This window comes from Carassius gibelio, chromosome B7 (assembly GCF_023724105.1).
Source record: "Carassius gibelio isolate Cgi1373 ecotype wild population from Czech Republic chromosome B7, carGib1.2-hapl.c, whole genome shotgun sequence".
In the NCBI taxonomy this organism is placed as follows: Eukaryota; Metazoa; Chordata; class Actinopteri; order Cypriniformes; family Cyprinidae; genus Carassius; species Carassius gibelio.
In genome coordinates, this window is record NC_068402.1 from 32,271,467 (window position 1) to 32,297,365 (window position 25,899).

A 25,899-nucleotide genomic window follows, 5' to 3' on the forward strand; every position below is an offset into this window, starting at 1 on the left:
GATTTGAGAGTAAAACTAGCGTCACATCACACACAGAACTGTAAAGGTAAGTCAAGCCGTCAAAATAAAGGTCTGTTTTTTAAGGTTTAATCACACAACATTTCTTTCATGTTTTATTTTTAATAGTAAATCCCCTTTGTTTACCAAAAAGTTAAGTTTGCTTAATTTTTAATAATTAAAAGATAAATTAAATGAATGTTTTATGTGTTTAATGTTTAATGTGCATCTCAGAAAATGCTTTATTTTAAACCCCAACTGAATGGCACTTAAATGCACTTAATTCATCTGTCAACTTTATTGTCATTGTTCACAGTACAAGTACAGACAGAGAAACAATTGGTAATAACTAAATGTTTATTTTTGATGTATGCATTGCATTTTATGCATTTAAAATGAAAAAAAAAAAATTATAAAAAAGGAAACTTAGTTGTTCATTTTAAGAGACCCAGGAGTCTTATTTTCTCTTGCATAATTAATATTGCACTTTAATTAAGCAAAAACACATTTTATCCGATTACTCGATTAATCGATGGAATTTTTGGTAGAATACTCGATTACTAAAATAATCGATAGCTACAGCCCTACTGCACACAGTGCCAAAGCTACCAGTACCTGGTTTAAGGACCATGGTATCCCTGTTGTTAACTGGTTAACTCGCCTGGCCTTAACTCCATAGAAAATCTGTGGGATATTGGGAAGAGGAAGATGCGATATGCCAGACCCAAGAATGCAGAAGAGCTGAAGGCCACTATCAGAGCAACCTGGGCTCTCATAACACCTGAGCAGTGCCACAGACTGATCAACTCCATGCCACTCCGCTTTGCTGCAGTAATTCAGCTAAAAGGAGCCCCAAATAAGTATTGAGTGCTTTACATGCTCATACTTTTCATGTTCATACTTTTCAGTTGGCCAGGATTTCTAAAAAAAAAATGATTTGTATTGGTCTTAAGTAATATTCTAATTTTCTGAGATACTGAATTTGGGATTTTCATTAGTTGTCAGTTATAATCCTCAAAATTAAAAGAAATAAACATTTGAAAAATATCAATCTGTGTGTGATGAATGAATATAATTTACAAGTTTTTTGACTGGAATTAGTAAAATAAATCAACTTTTTGATAATATACTAATTATATGACCACCACCTGTAGTATGCCAAAAGACCCTGGATAGTCTACACTTTGAGGTCAATTTTGGAAGAGTGGATCAGTGCACACTCTAATGGCTAAAATTGCCCACAATCCATTGCACTTTGGTGAAGGATTCAGTCCAGAACTAAAAAACACAAAACGCGTTAGAAAAACTACTAACATGGTGGATGCACATGATCAACAGTTAGGTAGAAAGGTTTAAAATAAGGGGTTTGAGTTCCTAATAATCAGCATTTAACCTGGTGAAAAATGTTAATTTATTGTTATCCGTGTTATATTTTATTATCATCATGCCCAGTTTCTCTGCATAAAAGACCCGTGACTGGCAGATCAACAAGCTACTCATTTTCTCTCCAGTACTGTAGGAAGTTAAATTAAATGAAATGTGGAGGATGTTTATTGTGGCAAGATGATTGACAGGCCAATTTATAGTGACAGGGTGCATGTAACAGGTGCAGTCCTTTAAAGACACAATTTGTATGACTTTATTATATGTCCCAAAGCTTGCCTACTCTTCTGCTACATACTCAAAAGTGTGTACTTTTTCTTCACCAAAAGGGTTATTACTTTAAGAGCATAGTATAAGCAGGCACATTGAGATGCAGGGTAAGTTATTCCTTTCAAGTCACAAATAAGTCTCCAGTCAAATCCCAAATCAAAGAGTAAAATTTTATGAGATAATGAAGTGACTAATTTAATAATGATTGTGTATTAGTGATGAACACCTGGAGTTATTGAGAATTACATAGGATCAGCTGTGGATGTTTTATTAATTAAAATGGCCACCATCATGGAGATCAGTGTTTGCTTTAGTTGGGCTCTTAACCCTGTTAATAATTCAAAAGTAATATGCTTTTAATTGATTGCAAAATATTGTTTTGCAGTAAACAGTTAAGCATTTATGTATCACTGAATTAAAAGATCAAGCAAATTATCTTACACTTTATGCTTTTAAATCATCTGAATAATCATTATACAATTATCTTTCTTTGGATTATTGAACTGACATTTAAAAAGTCCTACTAAACAAATGCCACCATAATGTTTAAATATTGGGAGAAAAAAATGTATTGGGTATGACTTTTAGACATGAACATTTTTCATATGTTCCTCAACAATGTTGACTTTACTCATGTTGCAGTGCATGCTGGGAGTTTTAACTATGGTCTTACTGAGCATGCATTGCAGCAAGATGCATTTCGTTGATTGTCACCAGTAGGGTTGCCACCCGTCCCTTAAAATACGGAATCGTCCCATATTTGAGAATAAAATAGCACGCCCCATTTTGAATCAATACGGGACGGGATTTGTCCCGTATTTTCGGAGTTGTCTTCAATGCAGAATCTCATGCAGATCATCCCACCGGCATTCTGTGAAGACTCGTCTTATCCTGCCCCTGATTGGGTAATACTCGCTGCCATCGTTGGATTGATTGGTTTGATTCAGGATCACGGCCAATCAGAGTCAGAAGAGGGCGGGTCTCAATGGCGAACAATGGCGAAGGCTACTCCAGATACCCCCCGCGTCCAGCGCTGAAACGAAAGCGGACGCAAAAGTACCAACGAGACTAGGAGGAATCGAATACTTGTCTGGAAAGTGTGAGCGGAAATGAGTATCAAGCACAATTTTTCGACGTGTGTTTTCTGTTTCGCACGGTGGCTTGTCAGATGTGTGACAGCATGCCTCGGGAGAACAACATTCATTACAATTAGGTTCATTTATTAAACATTAGCGTATTAACTAACATGAACTAACAATGAGTATGAAATACATTTGTTTCAGTATTTATTCATCTTTGTTAATGTTAGTTAATAGAAATAAAGCTGTTCATTGTTTGTTCATGTTAGTTCAGTGCAATAATATTAACAAGATTTTAATAAAGTATTATTAAATGTGGAAATTAACAAGAACAAAGATGAACAATTGCTGTATAAGTGCAGTTCATTATTAGTTAATGTTAATTAATGTAGTTAACTAATGAACCTTATTTTAAAGTGTTAGCGATTCGTTTATTACGGTTAAGGTGTACAGTCAGACACATAAGCATTATTTTAATAAGAGATAAGATAGATATATTTAATAATAAAAAATATAGTGCCTAAGTGAAGCAAATAAACAACTTAACTAATTTAAATGATTTCACTATTCAATAGGCTACTTTAGAATTAACAATAGACTATATAAAATAGATTAACTTACCAATAATAATAATAAATAAATACAAATTGTGTGTTTTACATCAGTTTAGAAAATGTTTGTAGATCGGTTATTTATTATGTGGTTTCACTGTATTTCACTGTATATTTTATCCAAAATCTCTGTTCACGTCACCTTATACAATTACTAAAGTTCATTAGCAATTAATATTTCTATGAAAACATGTTTTAAGTTGTGATTTACCACCACTGGCACATTATCGGACCTGTGGTTATCGTGGCCACGAGGGGTGATTTTAAACAGCTAATAGCTGCTGACTGCTCTACAACACAACATGCATTACTACTAGGGGTGTCACGATTTCGATTTTAAATCGAAATCGATCGAAATTAAGTCACAGTCTCAAACTTCGAATTAAAAAATGGAATCGTCGATGCTGCCACGCCCCCATGTTGTATGACGGCAAATCAATGACAAAAATAACCGAGCATACAACTGATGCTGGCGCGCGCGCTATATGGCTTCCGCGAGAGGAAAACTGAATCGGATGCGAAGAAACGGGAGCCCGCGAGCTCATTTCAAACTCTCTCTCGCGCGCGCGCAATACAAGCCCTCGCGCGTGCATGCTCATTACCCACATCCTCGCGCTCGATCATCTCACCTCTGCTCGCGCGAACAATTTTGTTTTTGTCAGTCGTGGGGCGGGGCTTGCTGTTTTAGTTGTTATCTCAAATGTCATTGGTTATTCCCCTTTTCCTAAATTCGACGCCTATTAGAAAATGATTAATAATTCACTTGACTTGACCCATGACTTCATCAGTGGACCAGATACATGTGAGTAATCATTTTGTTTGCTTGTTTAATTTATTTTTGTCATATATATATATATATATATATATTAGGGCTGTCAAAAATAGCGCGTTAACGCCGTTAATTAGTTGGTTGTCGTTAATTACGTCAAATTTTTTAACGCATTTCATGCATGCGCAGTGTGACAAATTATTCAGGTTAGGAAAGTCTCCTCGATCTCTGAATTCTCAAGATAGTAAAAAACAGCGGCGAGCGCCGCGACGAAAACACCGAAGAAGCTTAAGGTTTTACCCCAGTTACTCTCAAATACATTCATGCCAAGCTCGATAAACAGAGACGACTTTGGTAGTTGATACGCTGGAGCTTCTTCTTCCTGTTATAGCAGTGGTCCTCAAATCTGGCTCGCGAGTTTCATATAGAGTTTAGCGCAGACTCCAATTAAACACACCTGCCTGTGATTTACTAATGATCCTAAAGACACTGATTAGCAAACTCATGCGTGTTTGATTAGGGTTAGAGCTAAACTTCGCAGGAAAGTGGATCTCGCGAGCCAGATTTGAGGATCACTGTGTTATAGCGTCCTGTGTTTCACACTGCGCATGCGCAGAACGCCTACATGCAATGCAGCGAAAATTACAGCTGTTTGGAAAAGCATATGCATTTTTACTTGGTTTTACTGGCACTTGAAGCCTTCAGAACGTGAAAATATCGATCCTAAAGTATTGTGGCAGAGCAAATGAACACCTCCCAAAAACAAGAGTGCCGCTTATGTGATTGTGGCGCATGTTTGTGTTTCTGAGTTCATTCTTTCGAGTTTCTCTATGCATAATTTCATAGATATGTGGCTATATTTAACCACTGGTTCACCTAAAACTCTTACACTATCTGTAGTTAAATGGCATGGTTTGATATAGTGCTCAGGTAAATTTGATCTAAGTAAATGTTAAACTTTTGAAATTCAGAAAAAAAGAACCACATATTGATGAATCAATACATGAAAATTATGTATCTGTGTCCTGTTATTTATCTTTTGGTATGCATTTCAGAATAAAAATGGTTAGGATTCAGGTTTAGTTGCAAATAGTGATTAATCATGATTAATCCACTGAAAATTCTGATTAATTTGATTAAAAATTTTAATCATTTGACAGCCCTAATATATATATATATATATATATATATATATATATATATATATATATATAAATCTAAATGATAGAGGTGGGCAGATCGATACTAATATCGATAATATCGATACCAACGTTGGTATCGGTATTGATCGATACCAACGGGAAAATATCGATACTTAAGTTTCAGTTTCTCTCGTTTTGCCACCTGGCCGTGTTTGTCAAAATGCTGCTGCTGTCACAGAGCAGAGCAAGCTCTAAGAGTGCTGCTCGTGCTCGACACTGCTCTCCGCCCCCTCTCCTGTGTTGTACCGTCACGTGACTCACCACTAGCGCTACCACCAGCAGTCAGGCGCGCGCACCGCTCAGCCGCGCATTTCTAACAGCAGTCAGTCAGAGGCGGAGAGAAAGAGGAGCGTTGTATGGCTGTATTTTCAGGCCGATCTACCCTTTTTGTGTTAGCTGTGAAAGGGATACTAGTTTCTATATTTAAACTTCACCTAGATGTGCACCAGAATTAATTATTTTTTATTATTTTATCAATAACTGATTCTCCAAGAGCAGTGGATATTACAAGGCGCCTATCAGAAATGATTGTGAAGGACCTGCAGCCTCTTTCCATAGTGGAAGATGTCGGCTTCAGGAATTTTGTATAAGGAGAATTTGTTTTACATTGTGAAGTAAAACGTTGTGACTTTAAGAAAACAATCCTGAAAAGAAGTGCACAAGAGGAGAAACATTTTTTTATTAACATGCTACTTGAAAAGAGAATTTGTTTTTACATTTTTTATATTTGTGAAGTAATCATTTTGTAACTTTGTTTATTTAAATAAATCAGAAGTAACCAAAAGTTGTTTCTGAACAAAAGCTTTCGTAGTACTGATTAATAACCCAAAATGCAAATCACAAAAACAAATTAAAAGTCATGAAAATTCATTTAGATTTAGGTTGAAGACGCATCCACCTTAATTATTAAAAAGTATCGATATTGGTATCGGTATCGGCGATACTGGCCCTGTATTTACTTGGTATCGGATCGATACCAAATCTAGCGGTATCGCACACCTCTACTAAATGAATGTCAGTGAAGTGTTTAACAAGTGTTTTATCTTTAAAGGTTAGTTTAGTCATTTTTTATTGTTTTTGTTTGTTTTGTTGTGAACTTGAATGTCATCTTTTGTGAAGAAGATTGCACTTACAAAAGAGAAACTGGATGGCAGTTTATTTTAAGTTCCCTATCATAGGTCACTTCGATGCTGCGGTGACGTCACCACGTATGGGAACACCTCCGGTGTGACGAATGTCTGAAGCCCTATACCATCCCGCCAATCCTATTGGCCAAATGGCGCATAGCACCACCCTACGCATGCGCACGCATGATATACCTGGGTGCAGCGCGCCATTTCGCTCAGATTTCATTCCTTCAGGAATAGCGAATCTTCTGTGCCCTATCATCTCGCGTTCTCCAGCGATTTTCTTCGAGCAGTGTTAACTCCTCTTCGCGGACGCGATGAGTCAACGAAAGGTAAGAGCCGTATATGGGTTTATCACAGGGAGGCACTCATGAGAGATTCGTTTGCAGCTTCTCTCATGTTCTCTCTGTGATAGCCTACGGCTATGGTAAAATAAGAAAAGTATCCGCGCTCTGGAGTCTATTTCTTCAGTCGCCTCGCGTCTAACCCCCACCGTTCGCTTCTGCGGTCGCCGAGGCCCCGCACGAGGTGTTGGTTAGGGGCGATATGTGCGGCTTGACTATGAGTACAGTGATGCACTGGAGTTTTCCACTTGCTCGCTCTCCCCTACTCGAGCGCGTTGATCAGAGCAGTTTTGCTTTATACTATGTTGTCTACCGCAGCTTCTACTCAGAGTAGGCTCTGACCTGCATAAGCGGTTCTCTCCCTCCGAGCGGACAGGAGAAACGCGCTTCCCCTTCCTCAGTGTGCTACATGGCGGACTGCTATTATATAGCGATGCCGTTTGACTACCTCTCTAGCCGAACGGATCGCGCCAAACTCCGCCGCGACCTAGTCTCGTCTAGACGTATCGAGTCGTGTCTATTTCGGCAAATTTTATTCTTTTATTACGGTTCTTTACGAGAAGCCTCTCGTTCTTCCCCACACTCTAACATTGACCGTCTCGCAGCACAAGCACTTCGAGCGTCACTGAACTGAGCTGTTATTTGAGCGCCCCTCAGACACTGCACAATTCAGTCTTCAGAGTTTGAGGGACGGCACAAGAGACTGGCGAATTTGGCCAGTTTATGACGGCTCACACAGCTGCCGCGTTCTCGCTAGCGGCGTGGCCCTATGTTTATCTTGTTGGATTAAATCCTGCCGTGGACACGCTTCAGGATTATACACAACGAAACACAGCGAGTTTGACGCATGCATTTCCTTCTATGTTTGCCGGGGTCTGTGCCCTCCACTGAAGAGTGCTGTTGGACTGCTAATGCACATCCAACCCTCTCACTGCAGTCCCCACGCTCTAACATTGACTGTCTCGCAGCACAAGCACTTCGAGCGTCACTGAACTGAGCTGTTATTTGAGCGCCCCTCAGACACTCTGCACTATTCAGCCTTCAGAGTCTGAGGGACGCCACAAGAGGCTGGCAAATATGGCCAGTTATGACGGCTCACACAGCTGCCGCGTTCTCGCTAGCGGCGTGGCCTAATGTTTTCTTGTTGGATTAAATCCTGCCGTGAACACGCTTCAGGATTATATACTACGAAACGCAGCGAGTTTGACGCATGCCCTTTACTTCATGTTTGCCAGGGTCTGTGCCCTCAACTAGAGAGTGCTGTTGGACTGCTAATGCACATCCAACCCTTTCACTGCAGTCTCCACGCTCTAACATTGACTGTCTCGCAGCAAAGGCACCTCGAGCATCATTGGATTGAGCTATCATTTGAGCGCCCCCTCAGACACTCTGCACTATCCAGCCTTCAGAGTCTGAGGGACGCCACGAGAGACTGGCGAATATGGCCAGTTATGACGGCTCACACAGCTGCCGCGTTCTCGCTAGCGGCGTGGCCTAATGTTATCTTGTTGGATTAAATCCTGCCGTGAACACGCTTCAGGATTATACACAACGAAACGCGGCGAGTTTGACGCTTGCGCTTTACTTCATGTTTGCCAGGGTCTGTGCCCTCCACTAGAGAGTGCTGTTGGACTGCTAATGCACATCCAACCCTCTCACTGCAGTCCCCACGCTCTAACATTGACTGTCTCGCAGCAAAGCCACCTCGAGCATCATTGGATTGAGCTATCATTTGAGCGCCCCCTCAGACACTCTGCACAATCCAGCCTTCAGAGTTTGAGGGACGGCACAAAAGGCTGGCAGAGATGGCCAGTTTATGACTGCTCATACAGCCGCCACGTTCTCGCAATGGCGACGTGGCCCGATTTTTATCTTGGTGAATTTAATCCTGCCGTGGATACGCTTCAGGATTATACACAACGAAACGCAGCAAGTTTACGCATGCGCTTTACTTCATGTTCGCCAGGGACTGTGCCCTCCACTAGAGAGTGCTGTTGGACCGCTAATGCGCATCCAACACTCTCACTGCAGTCCCTACGCTCTAACATTGACTGTCTCACAGCAAACAGCGCTTCGAGCAGCATTGGATCGGGCTGTAACGCCAAAAAAAGGCGTAAATAATAAATAATAATCCCTCAGACACTGCGCAATCCAGCTTTCAGATCTTGAGGAGCGATTCAAGGGTCTTACACAGACGACCCGTTTATGACGGCTCGCACAGCCGCCGTTTTAGTTAGCGGCGGAGCCTGATGTTCAATTCGTTGGTCTAATTCCTGCCGTGGACACGTTCAGGAATATACACAACGGGACGCAATAGCTCTTATGTATACACTTCCCCTGTGCACGAATGCCGCAGGCTTTTCCGTGCACGGACATTATGTGTATGACAGCGTTGCAGAAAGCGGAAATTTGAGACTGCTAGTATCGTTTTGGGTCGCGTGGAACGCTTGCCCGGCATTTCTCAATGGGTGTTACGCACAATTGTCACGGATACACCAATTCGTTTTTAGAGGCCCGCCTCTTTCCGCTGAATTCTTTCCACGGTGGTAGACTGATGGTAATAGCAGTATTGTGACAGGAGATGTCAACTCTGCTGAGCAAAGGGGCTATAGAAGTCGTAGACCCCGTATTTCTCAATGCATGAATGTAGCTCTGGCCCCGTTGCGGCTCCAGGGCGTCCGTCGGTTAACCACTTGGACGATTGGCAGCGGCATTCCCCGTAATTTGTCTGGGGTTACTTCACATGCGCCCTTTTCAGTGGAAAAGTGGGCGGAAAGACGAAATATTTCACCCCGTTGTCTTCCGCATCCGACGATTTCGGTGACACGGAGTTGTGTGATGTCATTAAAGCTATGGATGCCAACCGAGTTTCTCCTACCGGGGTTCGGCTGGGGATTTGAGCTTTCCCAGAGACCGTCACGACGGATGCGTCTTTGACCGGTTGGGGAGCTGTTTGTCAAGGGCTACCAGCCCATGGAGTGTGGACAGCTGCACAACGCAGTTGGTATATAAACCGGTTGGAATTACTGGCAGTTTTCTGGCTCTCCAGTAATTCGCAAATCTGCTGATCGGCCGTCTTGTGCTGCTCAGATCAGACAACACAGCGTTTGTCTCATACCTGAATCATTAGGAAGGATTACGCTCCCGCCCCCTGTGCAGGCTGGCGAGACATGTTCTTCTCTGGTCTCAGAGAAAATTTCTGTCGATCCAAGTTGTTCATGTCCCCGGACGTTTGAACTTCGGAGCAGATATGCTATCCAGACGGGCTCTGGAACAGGGAGAATGGAGATTACACCTCCAGATGGTGAATCTTTTATGGCGGATATTCGGCAAGCGAAAGTGGATTTATTCGCGTCAAACATGACTACGCATTGCCCGCTATGGTTCTCCCTATGCCCCCCATCGCCCCTGGGCGTGGATGCATTAGCTCACAGCTGGCCCACGACCAGTCTGTTTGCTTTTCCTCCGATTCGTTTGATCCCAGCGGTATTATGCAGAATACGGTGGGACAGAGTGGATCAGCTGCTGCTGGTGGCTCCGCGATGGCACACGCAGCCGTGGTTTGCGGATCTGATCAGTCTGCTAGCGGGCTCTCCTTGGAGATTCCCCTCAGACAGGATTTATTATCACAAGCACAGGGGCTGATTTGGCACCCAAGGCCGGATCTGTGGAAACTGTGGGCGTGGCCACTGAGCGGAGTGCATTAGTATGTCCCAGTCTTTCTGTTGAAACCACTGAGACTATATTGAATTCTAGAGCAGCTTCTGCGAGACGCTTATATGCTTTCAAGTGGAGACTGATTACAGCCTGGTGTGGCAATCGTAATGTGGATCCAGTTTACTGCCCAGTGGCTTCAGTGCTGGAGTTCCTCCAGGATTGTTTTTCGGATGGCGTAACACCAGCCATTTTTAGGTTTACGTGGCAGCCATTTCAGCTTACCACAAATACATAGGCGGTGCCTCTATGAGGCGTCATCCACTAGTTTCTCGTTTCGTACAGCGTGCGCGACGGCTGAGGCCTTTCCGCCCTGTGCGAGTTCCTTCATGGGGTTTATCCATTGTGTTGCTAGGTTTATCAGGGCATCCGTTTGAGCCCTTGAAGACCGTATCGGATAAATTCTTGACACTGAAGACACTTCTTCTCATGGCTTTATCCTCCCTCAAGAGAGTTGGGGATTTACAGGCTCTTTCTGTTTCACCCTCATGCATGGAATTTGCACCGGGCTCTGTGAAGGTGCTGCTGCGGCCCAGGCCTAACTATGTTCCTAAGGTCGCATCTAACCCTTTCGCTTTCAGCAAGTGGTTCTGGAAGCTTTTTCACCTGCTGAGGCGGGGTCAGGAGATCTAAGTCTTTGCCCTGTGAGAGCTTTAAAGACTTATGTGGATCGTACAGCCCCTTGGCGTGAATCTGACCAGCTGTTTGTCTGTCTTGGACATAAAAGTAAGGGCCATGCGGTTCCAAAACAGCGCATTTCCCATTGGCTGGTGGAGGCAATTTCTTTGGCCTATGAGGCGCGCGGACTCGCTTCGCCCTTAGGAATTAAGGCTCATTCCACTTGAGCTGTGGCTTCTTCTCAAGCTTTTCTCAGTGGATCTTCTATGGATGATATCTGTGCTGCGGCAGGATGGTCCTCACCGAGCACTTTTATCAAGTCCTACAGTCTGGATGTGAGGATGGCTCCTGGCTCCCGGGTTCTCTCCGCTTGAGCAGATGCTTCCTCGGATCTCAGTTATCAGGTACGTCAGGCGTTTTGGTATATCGTTCCCATACGTGGTGACGTCACCGCAGCATCGAAGTGACCTATGATAGGGAACATCTCGGTTACGTATGTAACCTTGGTTCCCTGAATAGGGAACGAGATGCTGCGGTTCTGGCCGTTCCGTACCTTGATAACTTCTTCATCTTCAGTCATGAAATCTGAGCGAAATGGCGCGCTGCACCCAGGTATATCATGCGTGCGCATGCGTAGGGTGGTGCTATGCGCCATTTGGCCAATAGGATTGGCGGGATGGTATAGGGCTTCAGACATTCGTCACACCGGAGGTGTTCCCATACGTGGTGACGTCACCGCAGCATCTCGTTCCCTATTCAGGGAACCAAGGTTACATACGTAACCGAGATGTTTTCAATTGACTAAAGATATAAGTTATTATTACATTATGTTGTTAATAAAAGTTTTAAATTTGACAATGTAGTGTGGTACATTGCAAACAAAGGTCAGATATTATATTGCATAAAAGTCTAGTTTGACTAGTAGTGACACCCCTAATTACTACAGAGAAAGATCTAATGAAGAAAGACAAGGGTCAAGAGCCCAATTAAAGCAAACATAGACCACCATGATGGTGACATCACACTTTATTATTTTTAATAAAACATCAACATCTAAACTTGTAAATGTATTTTATGTGGTAGAAATAATAAGGGCAAACTTGTTTGTAATTAGTGAAGATTCTGAGATCTAGAGTTATGTTAGTGTTAATGTTCTGTTGGGAACAGAAGTGTTTCTGTGAGTTTGTGAGGTTACCACTGTGCTGAAGAGTAGAGCCTGTGCTTCATTCTAGCAGAACAATAAAAGAGACTGATGTTATGCTGCATGTTGCTTTATTCAAAGACAGTAACTGTGTAGTTCCTGGAGCATTTACATTGTTTCATGCATGTTGTTATCGCCGTTAATCTATTCCCAAAGTTGGGTTGGGAGCTGGGTCTATACTAAGCAAGCTATGACTTTCACCTTGATATTTTATATAACCGACTGGCTGAGGCCAGCCTAACGGACAGCGACACTGAACAGAGCTCTCTTCTGCGAAGTTCTCCTCAAAGTCCCTCCTGCACCAGAACGAACAAATACAAAAGAGAAAGCTTATTTGCTCATTTTTGCTCTAGTGCCGACCAATACATACGAAATATGTCAAAATATCCACCTTGGAAATTATCCTCGAAAAAACTGTCAGTTATTTCTTAAAGGGGGGGTGAAATGCTCGTTTTCACTCAATATCCTGTAAATCTTGAGTACCTATAGAGTAGTACTGCATCCTTCATAACTCCAAAAAGTCTTTATTTTTATTATATTTATAAGAGAAAGATAGTCTGTACCGATTTTTCCCGGAAAAACACGAGCGCCTAGAGGCGTGACGTGTGGGCGGAGCTAAAGAATCACGAGCACGAGTAGGCTTTTGTGTTGAGAGCGTCTGGAAGCTGTGACACAGATCCATAGGCTGAAATTTAACAAGAGCAGCATCATCAAAGGCGGTATGCTATGTGGTATGTACTGAAACTGTATATATTTGCTTAGCGGTTTTGGAAAATGACTAAGTTCCACTTTATGTCGTCTTTTTTTTTTTTTAAGCTGTACATGTGGAAAGTGCAGTTTGATGACAACATCGTATGTTGTTTACTTGATGTGCTTACGCGCTGATAGCTAAGTTAACAACACAGAGATATTTGAAGCAGTTTTACTCACCGCATGTGGTTCCAACACACAATCGTGACCCTTTTCCGTTGGGACTACATTATCCTTAAGAAATAAACGATGTGCAATCCGAAATGCAGGGAACAAACAAAAACACTTGGACAACTCCGTTGATGCTCTGTAAATATAAACTCCATCCACTGGTCCCTTAATGCTGTTTCTCTTTTGGTAATCTGTGCAGGGTTGTCTTGCCCTGGCAACCAAAAACACACTTCTTTTGTGACTTTTCGCGACGCTCTCGCTCTGATCAGGCTGTGCTCAGCCTCTCTCTGCTCTGCTATACAGGAGCGCGCGCTCTTCCAGCAGAAGAGCGCGCACTTAGGACCCATATGAGGAAATTCCGCTCCATCTAACGTCACACAGAGCCATACTCGAAAAAAACTTTCCGAAACTTGTGACAAACCGGAAGAGGTTTTTTTGGAACAAAAATACTCCTTCAAATGTACAACTTAATTTTTGAAACTTTGTCCATGTTTAGCATGGGAATCCAAGTCTTTAACAGTGTAAAAAACTCAGTATGCATGAAATAGCATTTCACCCCCCCTTTAAGTGAAAGTAAACAGTTGAGGAACAAAATGTGATGTGAATAGGGCTTGGGCGTCGTGGGCGTCATGACGCCACGTTGAATGCTTCCTTTACTGCCACTCGGACTACTGCGCAGTGTTTAGACATACTCCCTCTCATCCGTGTGTCTTAATTTGATTAATTAAAAATCTATTTTAACCATTTTCAACCGTTGCTGTATTGTGGGGTGTAATAGCGCAACACATGATAGCCATGGGGAAAATAAAATGAGAATGGATTAACTTTACACCGCTTTCCTGCTTGGAGGCGCGACTACGGAGACCATAACATCTGAATATTAATTTATATAGCTTAAGTCAACATTGAAAATAAGGGAAATTTCTCGAGTTACTCATCCAAAATACGGGAAATTTCAACATTCATCTTTTTGTTGCTATCCCTCTGCTGACAGCAAATATTCGTACTATAAAACTGCTGCATTAACTAACGTTAAGCGATTTGTGAAGCTAGGTCTCACATGACTTTAGTTACAGATTGGCGTGAAATCGTGCACTCAAAACAACAACGCTATCTTAAAAAGCCCAACATCACGCTAAGGTTGCTTTCAAGCAATCAAAACGATGCTTTAATAACAAAACATCTGTTTCGCTGGAAGGACAAGGAGTAGCAACAGGACAACAACACAGAGACATGACAGGTCTGATGGAGGGGCTAACGGGATATTTTACAGGAAAATACTAAAACGGGAAGACAGTGGGAAAACAGCTCAAATACGTGAGAACCCCAGAAAAACGGGAGGGTGGACAGCTACTAACTACACTTTTGAAACACATTGTTAAAAGTCCATGTGTGAATGGTTGTTAGCACTAACGGTTACTAAACTAGCAGCTAGGTAACATTAGAGCGCAGCTTACCGGATTACTGTATACTGTTTTGCCGCTGTTCCGTTTCTATGATTTGCAGCTCCTGAACCCATCCATTTGTGAACTGTACATGTATGAGACTTGACTTGTAGCTTCACAAAACAAACAAGGTAGCCGAAGATATCTGTAATGCAAACGTGCGGCAAAAAGTCTCCGTCGGTACTCCACTATTTGTTGGGAATTTCATTTGGATCCAAACCGTTAATAGAGCCAATTTTGTCCACATACCGGTCCCTGGCATCCCTATTTAGCGTATCCCTATAAATCCCACAACCTTTTCGCGATTTTGACATCTTTTTTTCTTTCTACCAACTCTGCTCTTCTCTTTCAACTGGCTGTATGTTTACATTCGCGAAGCTGGCAACATGGCCGCCACGTCCCAGAATGCAACTTGGCGCCCAAGCCCTATTATATTGGATGCATTCATCGTCTCTTAAAGGGACAATAAGTAACTTTTTAGGTATTTTATTATCTAAAATCAATATTTTTATTCAAAAATATGCCCTCAATGGTGTATAAATACCTATGCCAATGTTTAAACTAATCCTCGTAAATGAAGAATTTATTATCTTTATATACATGGGACGGGTAGGTCGATGGAGGCTTCCATGTAGTTCCGCCATCTTGCAAAACTATAATAGCAGAGAGGGACAAAAAGTACTAAGCCAACGCGTTTCCACAACGCATTTTCGGTCAGAGCCAGAAACGTAGGTGCAGAGCAGTGAGAGGCGCTTGAAACTGCACCGGCAAGTTTAAAAGTCTGGATTGCATTCTTATTATGGACCATACATATGCCGCGCCACAGGAGAAGAAAACATCGTCGCCAAAACAGTCAAAAATAGAACGTAAAAGGAAACGTGACCGTAGATTACAGAAAACAAGAGTTAATGTCGAGGAAGCTTTTTCTAGGTGGAAAGAGCTAATGCTGGATAAAGATTTCAAAAGAGACGCTGAAGTGGCCAGTTTTCTTCTCGACAGGTAAGTCAGTGTTACAATCTATATTACAATATTTTTTTTATATCTAACAATGCACATTATTCAGAAAATATAACGAATAAAGAAGACATAACTACTAATTACAATATTTCATGTTTTCCACAGTCAGTAATTCATACTGTAACATTCGTTTGTTTATGGTCATGTTGCAGTTTGTTTGAAATAACACACCTGTTCACCTGAAGGAAAACTTGACGAAGTGCTATTAGAAGACATCCCGTCAAAGCTTTTTGGTACATATCGCCTACCGTAGATGCAACGCGCATTTGAAAAAGCGAGGCGCTGGAGAGCAAAATTAGTTTGAATGCAAAATACAATTTCACCACTAGATGGGAGTAATTCCTACTTAGTGTCCCTTTAAAGGGACCGCACCTAATTTAGCTGCTGGCGGCTGTAATGTTAATCCAAAAAAATGAAAATCACTCACTGCTCTTGACTACTTTGTAGTTTTAACAGTCAAACCAAAAATTATTCAGACACCAGATATATTTTTGGATATATATAGCAAAACTTTAATAATGTTGTAGGTGTCTGAATAAATGTAGGTTTCATTGTATATTTCATTTTTACATTGAAGACTATCCAGTGCTTTTTTTACATTTAATTATTTAGTTTCTGTACCTTGACACCTACAAACTTGAAAAAAACTTAAACATTGTGTAAATAGCACAAATAAATACAAATAAACGAACATACAAATTAGACAATTTCAAACAGGGCCCACTGGTACATCCTTCACCGGGTCCCCACTTGTGCAATGTGGAATTAGTTTACAGCTTTTTCAAGCACTTTGTGATGCATTTTGGAAACAGGAGATGTACATTTCTAATGCACCATCTAGCTTGATACACTGTAAAAAATTTTGCCGTTAAATAACAGTAATTTTCTGGCAGCAGGGGTGCCAGTAAAGTACTGTTAATTTACAGCTCTTAACCATTAATTTACCACTCTTATTTTTTAACAGTATTTTACCGTAAATTCTACCATGGAAATTAACTCCACTCCCACGTCTTCAAACAGTTCGAGTTTTTAAAACTGGCATTCCTTCGATGTTAGTACTATGAACATATTTCATTTGAGTCCACTGAGAAGGAATATTTCTTACACGTAATGTGCAGTAATAAAGTAACTAAATACATGACTTTTACTCAAATCACTGCAGCTCATTGTCAGCTGTATTACACATGTATGTGCTGAAATACTCAACACAGAGATCATCACTGTATCAGCAACTCCACATTTACTGCCTTTATATAAAGCAGCAGAAAATCAGAATTTTTGGCTCATCATTGACTGAAGCACCGGCTCTACTCTCCAGCACAATGGTGAACAACAAAACTACATTAAACTAAACGATCTCTCTTGTGCAAACACACATTAACACAGTCAAGTTCAGTATTTACTCTCATTATCAGTGTATGACTTTGCCTATTTTTTTTCTATGGATGTTCACAAATATTTTAGTTAAATTAACTTTTTTTTTCATTTGGTAAATCTGACGTTTACATTTTACAGTATATTACTGTTTTTCCTTGACTTGACGGCAAAAAACTGTAGAAAAACACTTTTTTTTGCTGGCAACCATTAATTTACGGCAAGAAACAGTAGAAAAACAGTTATTTACTGGCAGCAGGGGTGCCAGTAAATAACTGTTTTTCTACAGTTTGTTTCCTGTAAATTAATTACAGTTTATTACTGTTAAATTATGTTTCATGCTGTTTTTTCTTCATCTTAAATCTTTAACCCTTTAAACCCCACAAAAAAATCCTCAGTTTTAAATGAACACTTATAATGTGTGCACACTACAGAGTGTTTGAGTAACACTGAATCAGTGAAGTTAATGAGATAATTCGGTGATTAATTGATGATTGAGCATTAGTGATAAACACCTGCAGAATCACTGAAGGAAAGAGAAATACAAGATCTACAAATTACTTCAACCACAGCCTTAGATGAAATCAACTGAATAAAAGAATACATCAAATCTCTCAAGATCTGATTAAACAACTACTAAAACAGCTTCACCAGATTCACATTACTAACCAGACTGATGTCTACAGAAGATCTTATGGAGAGTTAAATAGGTTTAGGTGTTTTTTTCACTACCATGATGGAGATCAGTGTTTACTTTAGTTGGGCTCTTGAATGTGACTTTTCAACAACTAAGGTTTTTTTTTTTTTTTTTTCATGCTGTAACAATGCGCCTTTGGAACCTGTTATAGCAAAACAAAAGTGCACAGAAGAAAAAAAATCTGATATTGTTGTTTATAGATTGACAAGAACAAATACTATTATTTCTGATCTAATCCCGTGTCTCTTCTCTTATTGAACATTGATACTACAGCATGAGAAGGAACACTGCTGAGCCATAAGTTATGAAAGATAAAAAATAATAAAAAAAAAAAACCTTTGCTGAAATTTAGACAGAAACATCAAGAATCAGTGTATGAATCACAACAATGGTGACAATCCACAAAATAAATGAACAGATCAGTTATGAACATCACAACACATGCTACTAAAACTTAAAACAAATGCAAAATTATAAGCACATAAGAATTCAAGAAAATAAGTGAACAATTCAGGGGCATAATTTATTCATGCCGCAATGCATGCTGGGAATCATGGATGAGTTTTATCCTGTGCTGGTACCCAGCATGCATTGCATCATGAACCTTTTGATTGTCACCATTGTTGAGATTCATATGCTGATTGTTGATTTCTCTCTTTGAGTGTTGTGGGGACTGCTGCCCGAAATACTTTTTAACTAAAACTAGTCGTTAAATCCATAAATACTGGTTATCACACTACTTTTCAATCTTACAAAATTGAAGCGTCATTCACTCAAATATTTCAACACCAAATTAATATTTGATTATCATAGTAACACTTTAAGTCAGTCTAGTAGATCATGCCTGTTAGAAACAACCATATTCACTTGACTATCAAAATTAATACTGCTGTAACAGATGCATCATAAAGATACAAATACAGCAATAAAACAAAATTTAAAGTGCAAAAGTCAATGGTCAGGAGCCCAAATAAAGCAAACACTGATCTCCAACATGGTGACACTAAACGAAACAGTAACATTATCATCTAAATCTCTTTAATTCTCAGTAAGATCTTTTGATCTCTGTTCTCTGATCTGACAGAAATAAAGTCAGTCTGGTTAGTAATGTGTGAAGTTGGTGAAGCTGTTTGTTGATCGTTTAAATCTTTAGTTGATTTCATCTAAGGCTGTGGCTGAAGTCAGTTGTATTTCATGTGTTTGTCTTATGTTTTTTTTTTCTTCAGTGATTCTACTCATTAACAGCAGCTGTTGATCAGTGTCTGAATTCACTCATTAGTGTTCATTCTCTCTGTCAGGTGGACTATATTAGTAAACTCATGTAGGGAATAGTGAATGAGGGTGTAGGGTGTGATTTGAAACACAGCCGCTGAGTGTCGACTTTGAACGTTGTTAATTTACGATATATAGCAGCAGGCTACTTCTCGAAAACGATGAATATTACCCAGAATGCACTGTTTTAATGAAAAACAGTATTTTACTGTCGAAATTTGGCCGTTTTTTTACAGCGATTTTTAACAGTGTAAACCCCTTCTCAAAGACTTACTGTTTGTCAATTTTATTTGGTTAACACACCTATTCTGAATGCCATCGGCAGAATTCGAATGAGCCATTTTAATCTAGATTAATCTAATGTTTTTTTTTTTTGTTTTTTTTTTTTTTTTTAGCATGGAAATGCGAGGAAAATTTTGCGGTGTAAGCTACTTTAATGAGATATTCCATTACATAGCCTATAAAATGTCTAAGTCATAATTTATTTACCGTTGAGTTGTTAATAGCTACTGTATTTCTTTTTCAAACCACAAATGGAGACATTTAAAGAAATGTCCCGCTTTTGCGCGCATCAATATTCTATAGGCTAGTGTCAGTGAATACCGAGCGATCAAAAGACACAGTTCCACCCTATGATTCATAAGCTTTCTGGATGTAGCCTCGACAGGGTTTGGTGAAGACAAACATAATGTAATGTATTATTCAACAGAAATCCTGACATTATGTCGCTGGTTTCTGTTTATGCCTACTTTTCCTATTAATCTTAATTTTGCATGTTGGGAGCGTAAAAGTAATGCAGCAAACTGTATCAATTTCATATAACAAAACAAAGAATTCATTAACTTACTGCGTCTGATCTGGTTTCAGAGTCTTTCGAAGCAACATTTCTGCTCTGTGACTGACCCATTCTTGTATTCTGATTCTTTTGGCGTTTATTCGACACTTTTGTGCATTCGGAGGTAGGCGTGGATCCACAGAAGATACGCTTCATACTTCTAACATTAGGCTACACACCAACTGACTCTATTCTGGGAAAGTGGAACATGCGCGGAGGACGTGGACAGCAGACCCTTTCTGTAAATCCCCTTTTAGTCACATGCACTCTATGCACCGGCGGCGCCAGGGGGGGTCTTGGGGGGTCTCAAGACCCTGCCAAAAAATGCCTTGACCCCCCATTTGACCCCCCAGCCTCTTCCTGATTAAAAAATATATATATATTCGGGATAAAGATCCAAAAATGTTTCTCTTCAAACTACGCAGAACAATAATAAATAATAATTATTTCTACATTTATTCATACACTGAACCGAGAACCGTTTCTGTCGGACGTGTCCGATTCGAGAACCGATGAGCTGATGATAACTGCGCATGGCATGTGTGATTCAGCGTGAAGCAGATTGACACAGAGCGCATCTGAACCGAACTGATTCTTTTGGTGATTGATTCTGAACTGATTCTGTGCTAATGTTATAAGCGCGGGTAAACCAAAGGCTTGAATGAAGGGCAATCATCGCCAATGACAGCATTACATCGAGCGCAAAAGAACCGGTGAACCATTTTTTTTCTCAACTGGTTTATTTGATCGAATTGTCCGAAAGAACCGGTTCACTTGAGCACCTGCTCATTTGCCCCTTAAGTGCCCTTTTGTCAAAAGCAAAATTTCCTCGAATTTTTTTTGTAATAACATAAACTTTTGTGAATGCCTGCCCATGCCCAATCATAATATTAGTACAATTTATTAATATTAATTTAGCTGTAAATAAAATGACCAATATGATGACCATTCACCTGACAAAGACCTCATCCGACCGGGAAGATTCCTCATGCTGCACGCGCATTTTTTAATTGCTAGAGGATATTTTCAACATCGTGGCAGCTGGTAAGTGTTTCATTCTCAGCGAAGTGATTTTGGTGTTTATTTACTTATTATTATTTTACAAGAACGATGTGATGTGAGAACATGCAGATACGTTGTTTATATTGCTGTGTGTAGCCTGTAGTGTAGAAGTAACACTAGCGTGCTGTTTGAGGGAGAAAAGTTTCACAGGCATCGAAGGGTCTGGTCTTTTTTATGTTATTTGACTAGACTTTTATTATATTACAGTACTTATTTATTTTTAACATGTAAAAATAATTATCACAACACTGGTAAGGCTTATTCAGATTTTCTCATTCTCTGAATTATCATTATAAAAATAAAAACAATTCAGAAATAAATTACAATATAATTATATTTTAAATGTCATGCAAATATTGTTTCTACAATAGCAACAGTGTTTACAACAGCAAGACCACTTTAGCCTGTAAACTCAATAATATCTATCTGGAAATAAATGTAAAAATATCAATGTCAATAAAAATGCATAATATACCTGACATGAAAGTGAAGTGTGAAGGATATGAATAGCAAATGTAGCCTGTCATTTGTTTACATTGCAAAGGTGTTTTTGTTGTTGAGTAGCAGTAATAAGCTATGGTAATAAGCAGTTATTAGCCATGTCCACTGTATTTTTGTTGTTTTTCATGAGACCCCCCTTGAAAAGACCAGGACCCCCCATTGCCCCCCCAATCAAAATTGTCTGGAGCCGCCATTGACTCTATGTAGATGTATTGTGAATAAATTGGCTTAGGATATAATGTAAGACGAAATGCATTTGTATGTTCAACAGTAGTTCTGTAGAACTTGTATTAAAAAGTGTACGAAAAAGTGTATCTGAATCATCGCCGTAACGTGTTTAATGGGAAAGCAGGCGCGCTGGATGATGTTTCATGCGGGGGTACGGGGGGTGGGGGGATGGGGTGCTGAGGGCTGGGTTGGAAAATATGTGACGTCATTATTTTGTGACTGACGACATGAAATTTCTCTACTAGTCTTCTCCCCTGGCGTGACTGTTTTATATACAAAAATTGTACTTGATGTAGCCTACACTGTAAAAACTAAAGGTTCCTGGAGGCACCTTTTGGGGTTCTTCACTTCGCCACACCGGCGGAACCGTCTGAAGAGCCTCTAGGCACCGCTCTAAATGGGGGTGGTTCTCTGAGGAACTTTCAATGGTTCCTGGAGGAACCCTTTTATTATGATGGCCAGGAACCACCTGGGTTGCTTAAAGGCACCATTTCAGTTCTTTAATACCCCCCCCCCCCCCCCCGGTTTATTTGTCCTGCTATTGACCTTTTTAATGATTAAAAATAAAACAAATGCTTATAAAACAGTTTATTGATAAAGAACAACAATATCCATAATAACAATACTGCACATCACAATCCCATTCATGGCAACATCAGTGTTAATACTGCTATAAACAACAACAACAAAAAAAGCATTTACACATTGGTAAAATTAGAAACAAATAAATGTGACTCAATAATCTTAGAACTTAAAAAAAAAAAACATTTTATGTACCTAAAACAATGATTTAAATTTTAGACACAATGCAATTAATAGTAACATATTCTTTCCTGTTCTAAATAGTGGTGACTGATTGGGAGAATTCACACAGGACATTTCAAGAAATTGATAAGCCTCAAGATAGATGTATTTAGCTTAATAAACCAGTTTCTCAGAAGCGGAAGTTGTTATAGTTGGGTTAACTTCGAGAGCAGTGAATGGGACAGTATCAAATATATTTTTGCATTCTCATTTACTCAAATAGCAAAATGAAAAACTCTACAATAGCATTTTCACAACTTTCAATCAAAGGAAAAAATCTGACAGAGACTGATAACAGCAGTCAGAAGAGAGAATGATGTCAAATTTAGCATTCCTCTCAAAGACTCTGGATTAGAAACACCCTTGCATTAGCATTAACTATTTTTTTCTGTAATTTGATATGAATGTGATATAATACAAAGTATAGTGTTATAAATGCACATAATAAAAAAATAAATAAAATCAAAATATATAAACATTGTGAGGATTTACGATACAAACACAGCTGAAACACATCATCAGTCTTGTGAAAATTGTCCATTATCTCCTCCTGAATGACCAACAGATACAGCAGAAAAATTGTGCGCTTTAGTGAACTTTTAATTGCTTTTCTATATAATGTTGAACAGAACACAGTTACTCATAGTAAGGTGAACTCATGTCGGCAGGTTCATCAGCAAGAAGCTCCTCACCATCAGGAAAGACTGCAGTGCCGCTCTCATCTAATGGGTCTCCTGTTATTACCACTGCTGTTCTGAGATTCTGTGTAGGCTGTTCATTGAAAAAAAGAGTGATTTAAATAAAATTAAATAATAAAATATTTACATTTATTCATTTAGCACAGGTATTTTTTTATCTTAAAAATGAGGAACACCACAGGAATTATTTATGTCATATTATTGCATTGATTAATGATTGTAGACTAATTAAGTACACAATGTGTCTATAATGTGTGTGTGTACACTACATATGTCTATTTTTTTACAGTCTATGGTCTACACACATGGACAAACTCATACTTACCTCATCATATACAGTCCAGGACAGCAGGATCATCATGTTACAGGAAGGGCAATGTTAGAATTACTCTAACATAAAAAAAATAAAAAAGAACTGTTAATAACCTATAAATAATTGAATGTTTTAGAAGGGTTTCTGGTGTGTGTCTGCAACCGTTCACTTATTTACACACCTACAAAAGATGGGGTATGTCAGAGAGGTCTGTTTATTGTCAGCCAGCATCAGACATCAGCAGCTGTCTGTCCACTGACTCACAGGTGTGCACTTCAGAGCCACATTTCTTCATTACCGGTGAATAAAAAATAACATATGGGTAGTTTTTTATTGTTTAATTCAGTTCAGTGTAACAGTGTATAGTCATATATAATTTTGGATTAGGTCAAGCTGAAACACTATTTCAGTTATTTCAATGTCAAATAAATAATTAAATACTTAACTTACATATTGCTGCTCTGTGAAGCTTTTAGAGAAGTCATACTGGATTTTCTGAGGAGAGAAAATTATCAAAACCAGTTTAAGTACGTTATGTGCAAATGTAACGTACGTTAACATGGATGTGTAACTATTTAACAAACGTAAACGAAAGAGTTACAATGAATAAACACGTAAACAATGAATAAACACGTAAACATCATGCGTACGTTACACCAAACTAATAATTATTGTTTGTGACCTTGTGTTTGTGGTCTCCATTTCGTCCCACAAAGTGCATTAGACTCGTAAGCATCGCGGCTATTAAATTAATGGTTAAAACAAACATTCAAAAAAAAAAAAGTATACAAATAATAAATCTGTGTATTTATTTCGGAGTCTTTACTCAACTTGCGCAGCGGTTGTTTCTTACTCTCTCTGATGAACGGAGCCGTTACTTCTTTGTATTTGAAATCGCTCTTCCACCCACGCGCGCGCGAGCAAACAGTAGGAGCGCGAGGACGCGTCCAAACCTCATGCATTTTCTTCTTGACAACAGCTGAACAATTATTTCTGAATAATTTAAACTTATTTTATTAGGCAAAAAAAAAAAAAAAAAAAACTCTAAATATTACTATTGTACCGATTGTTATAATTAGAATATTTTTTTTTATTATTAAAGTAATGCGTAATGAGTCATATTTAGTTCAATCATATTTTTAATGTTTGCTTTAAAGTTTCAAGGTAAACTATCCACCTTCAAATGATTTAACATTTAGCCTATTTCAATAAAACTATTTTAAGTTAATAAGTTATTTTATTTATTTATTTATTTATGTTTTGACAGAACAAGTGTGAAGATTTTTACATTTTAGTTTTTTTTTTTTTCACATGGAAAGTGCCACAAAAGTCATTGTTCCATCACATTCCTAAAAAGTAATTATTCATAATAATCAGTCACATTTCATTTTTGTCACATGAATCTCTTGGTTCTTCCAACGCCAGAGAGAAATGCACATTTCATATGGATTAGGCCTACATATTCAGAGAGTAGCCTATTTCTTTTCGTTTTGAATATTTTCGTTTAAAAAGTAGACATTTTTAAGCTTTCTATAATAGATAGCCTTTATTTCTCAAAACTGTCTGTGAGGCACAAGCTGAGTTTCTGCGCCCTCCAGTTCACGTGCAATACAAGTGATGTGCCGGCACCTTATTACATTGTCTGCTAATATATTTGCTTGTTTATTAAATACAGGCAATGGGTTGATAAAATATTGATCAAAATTAAGATATAATTTATACAAAACGAAAATCTTTTAAACAGAGTCTTTCTACAAAACAAAACTCAATAAAGTGGTCAAAATCATGTCTTACCCACTCCATGTCTCATAGGCTATTGCGCATGATGTATCATATCTTTCTCATGCTGCATGCTCACTTTCATAATAAACATTGATTAAATAAATAAAAAAATTACATTAGCCTATAATATTTAAACAAATATGAAACCAAATATGTTTTCTTTAATGGCTACAACACAGCCTAAACAGTACAGAGATTTTTTTATTATTTTTTATTTATTTATTTTTATTAAACATCAAAGTACAAGTACACTGTAAAAACTAAAGGTGCCTCAGGTATCCTTTTGAGTACTCCAGGAACCTTAAAATGTACTTTTTCTCATAATAGGGTTCCTGGAGGAACCATTATAGTCTTTGCAGTTCGTGCAGGAACTCATGGGATCCTTGAAGCACTTTGTTCCCAGTTCTGAGGTTCTGGAGTCACCCTTTCATTACACTGAGACCTCAAAGTGCTCTGAAGGTTCCTGGAGGAACTCACATTTTAAAAAAGGGTTACTGTAAGCTCTGTTAACATTAAAGTGGTTCCTGGAAGATCTCACTTGTAAAAGCCAGCATCTGCACTGTAAAAAAAATTAAGTCAGTACAACAATAAAAAACTTGGTACTAATTTCCCTAAGCTTTTTCTTGTTCACTCAA

General features: G+C 39.2%; 1 protein-coding gene across 8 annotated transcripts in view; it reads right to left on the reverse strand.

Annotated features, from left to right (window-relative positions):
• The window catches only part of fbxo44.9 (F-box protein 44, tandem duplicate 9), a 150,586-nt gene that overhangs the window by 38,305 nt on the left and 86,382 nt on the right, over nucleotides 1–25,899 (reverse strand). The window contains exon 1 of one of the 8 annotated variants that reach the window (XM_052560233.1): nucleotides 19,889–20,067. The exons of the other annotated variants lie outside the window; for them this stretch is intronic. Within the exon in view, the coding sequence (XP_052416193.1) occupies nucleotides 19,889–20,032 (144 nt within the window). The 5' untranslated portion in view covers nucleotides 20,033–20,067. Of the gene's footprint in view, nucleotides 1–19,888; nucleotides 20,068–25,899 lie in introns of those variants that run through there. 8 annotated transcript variants of the gene reach the window in all.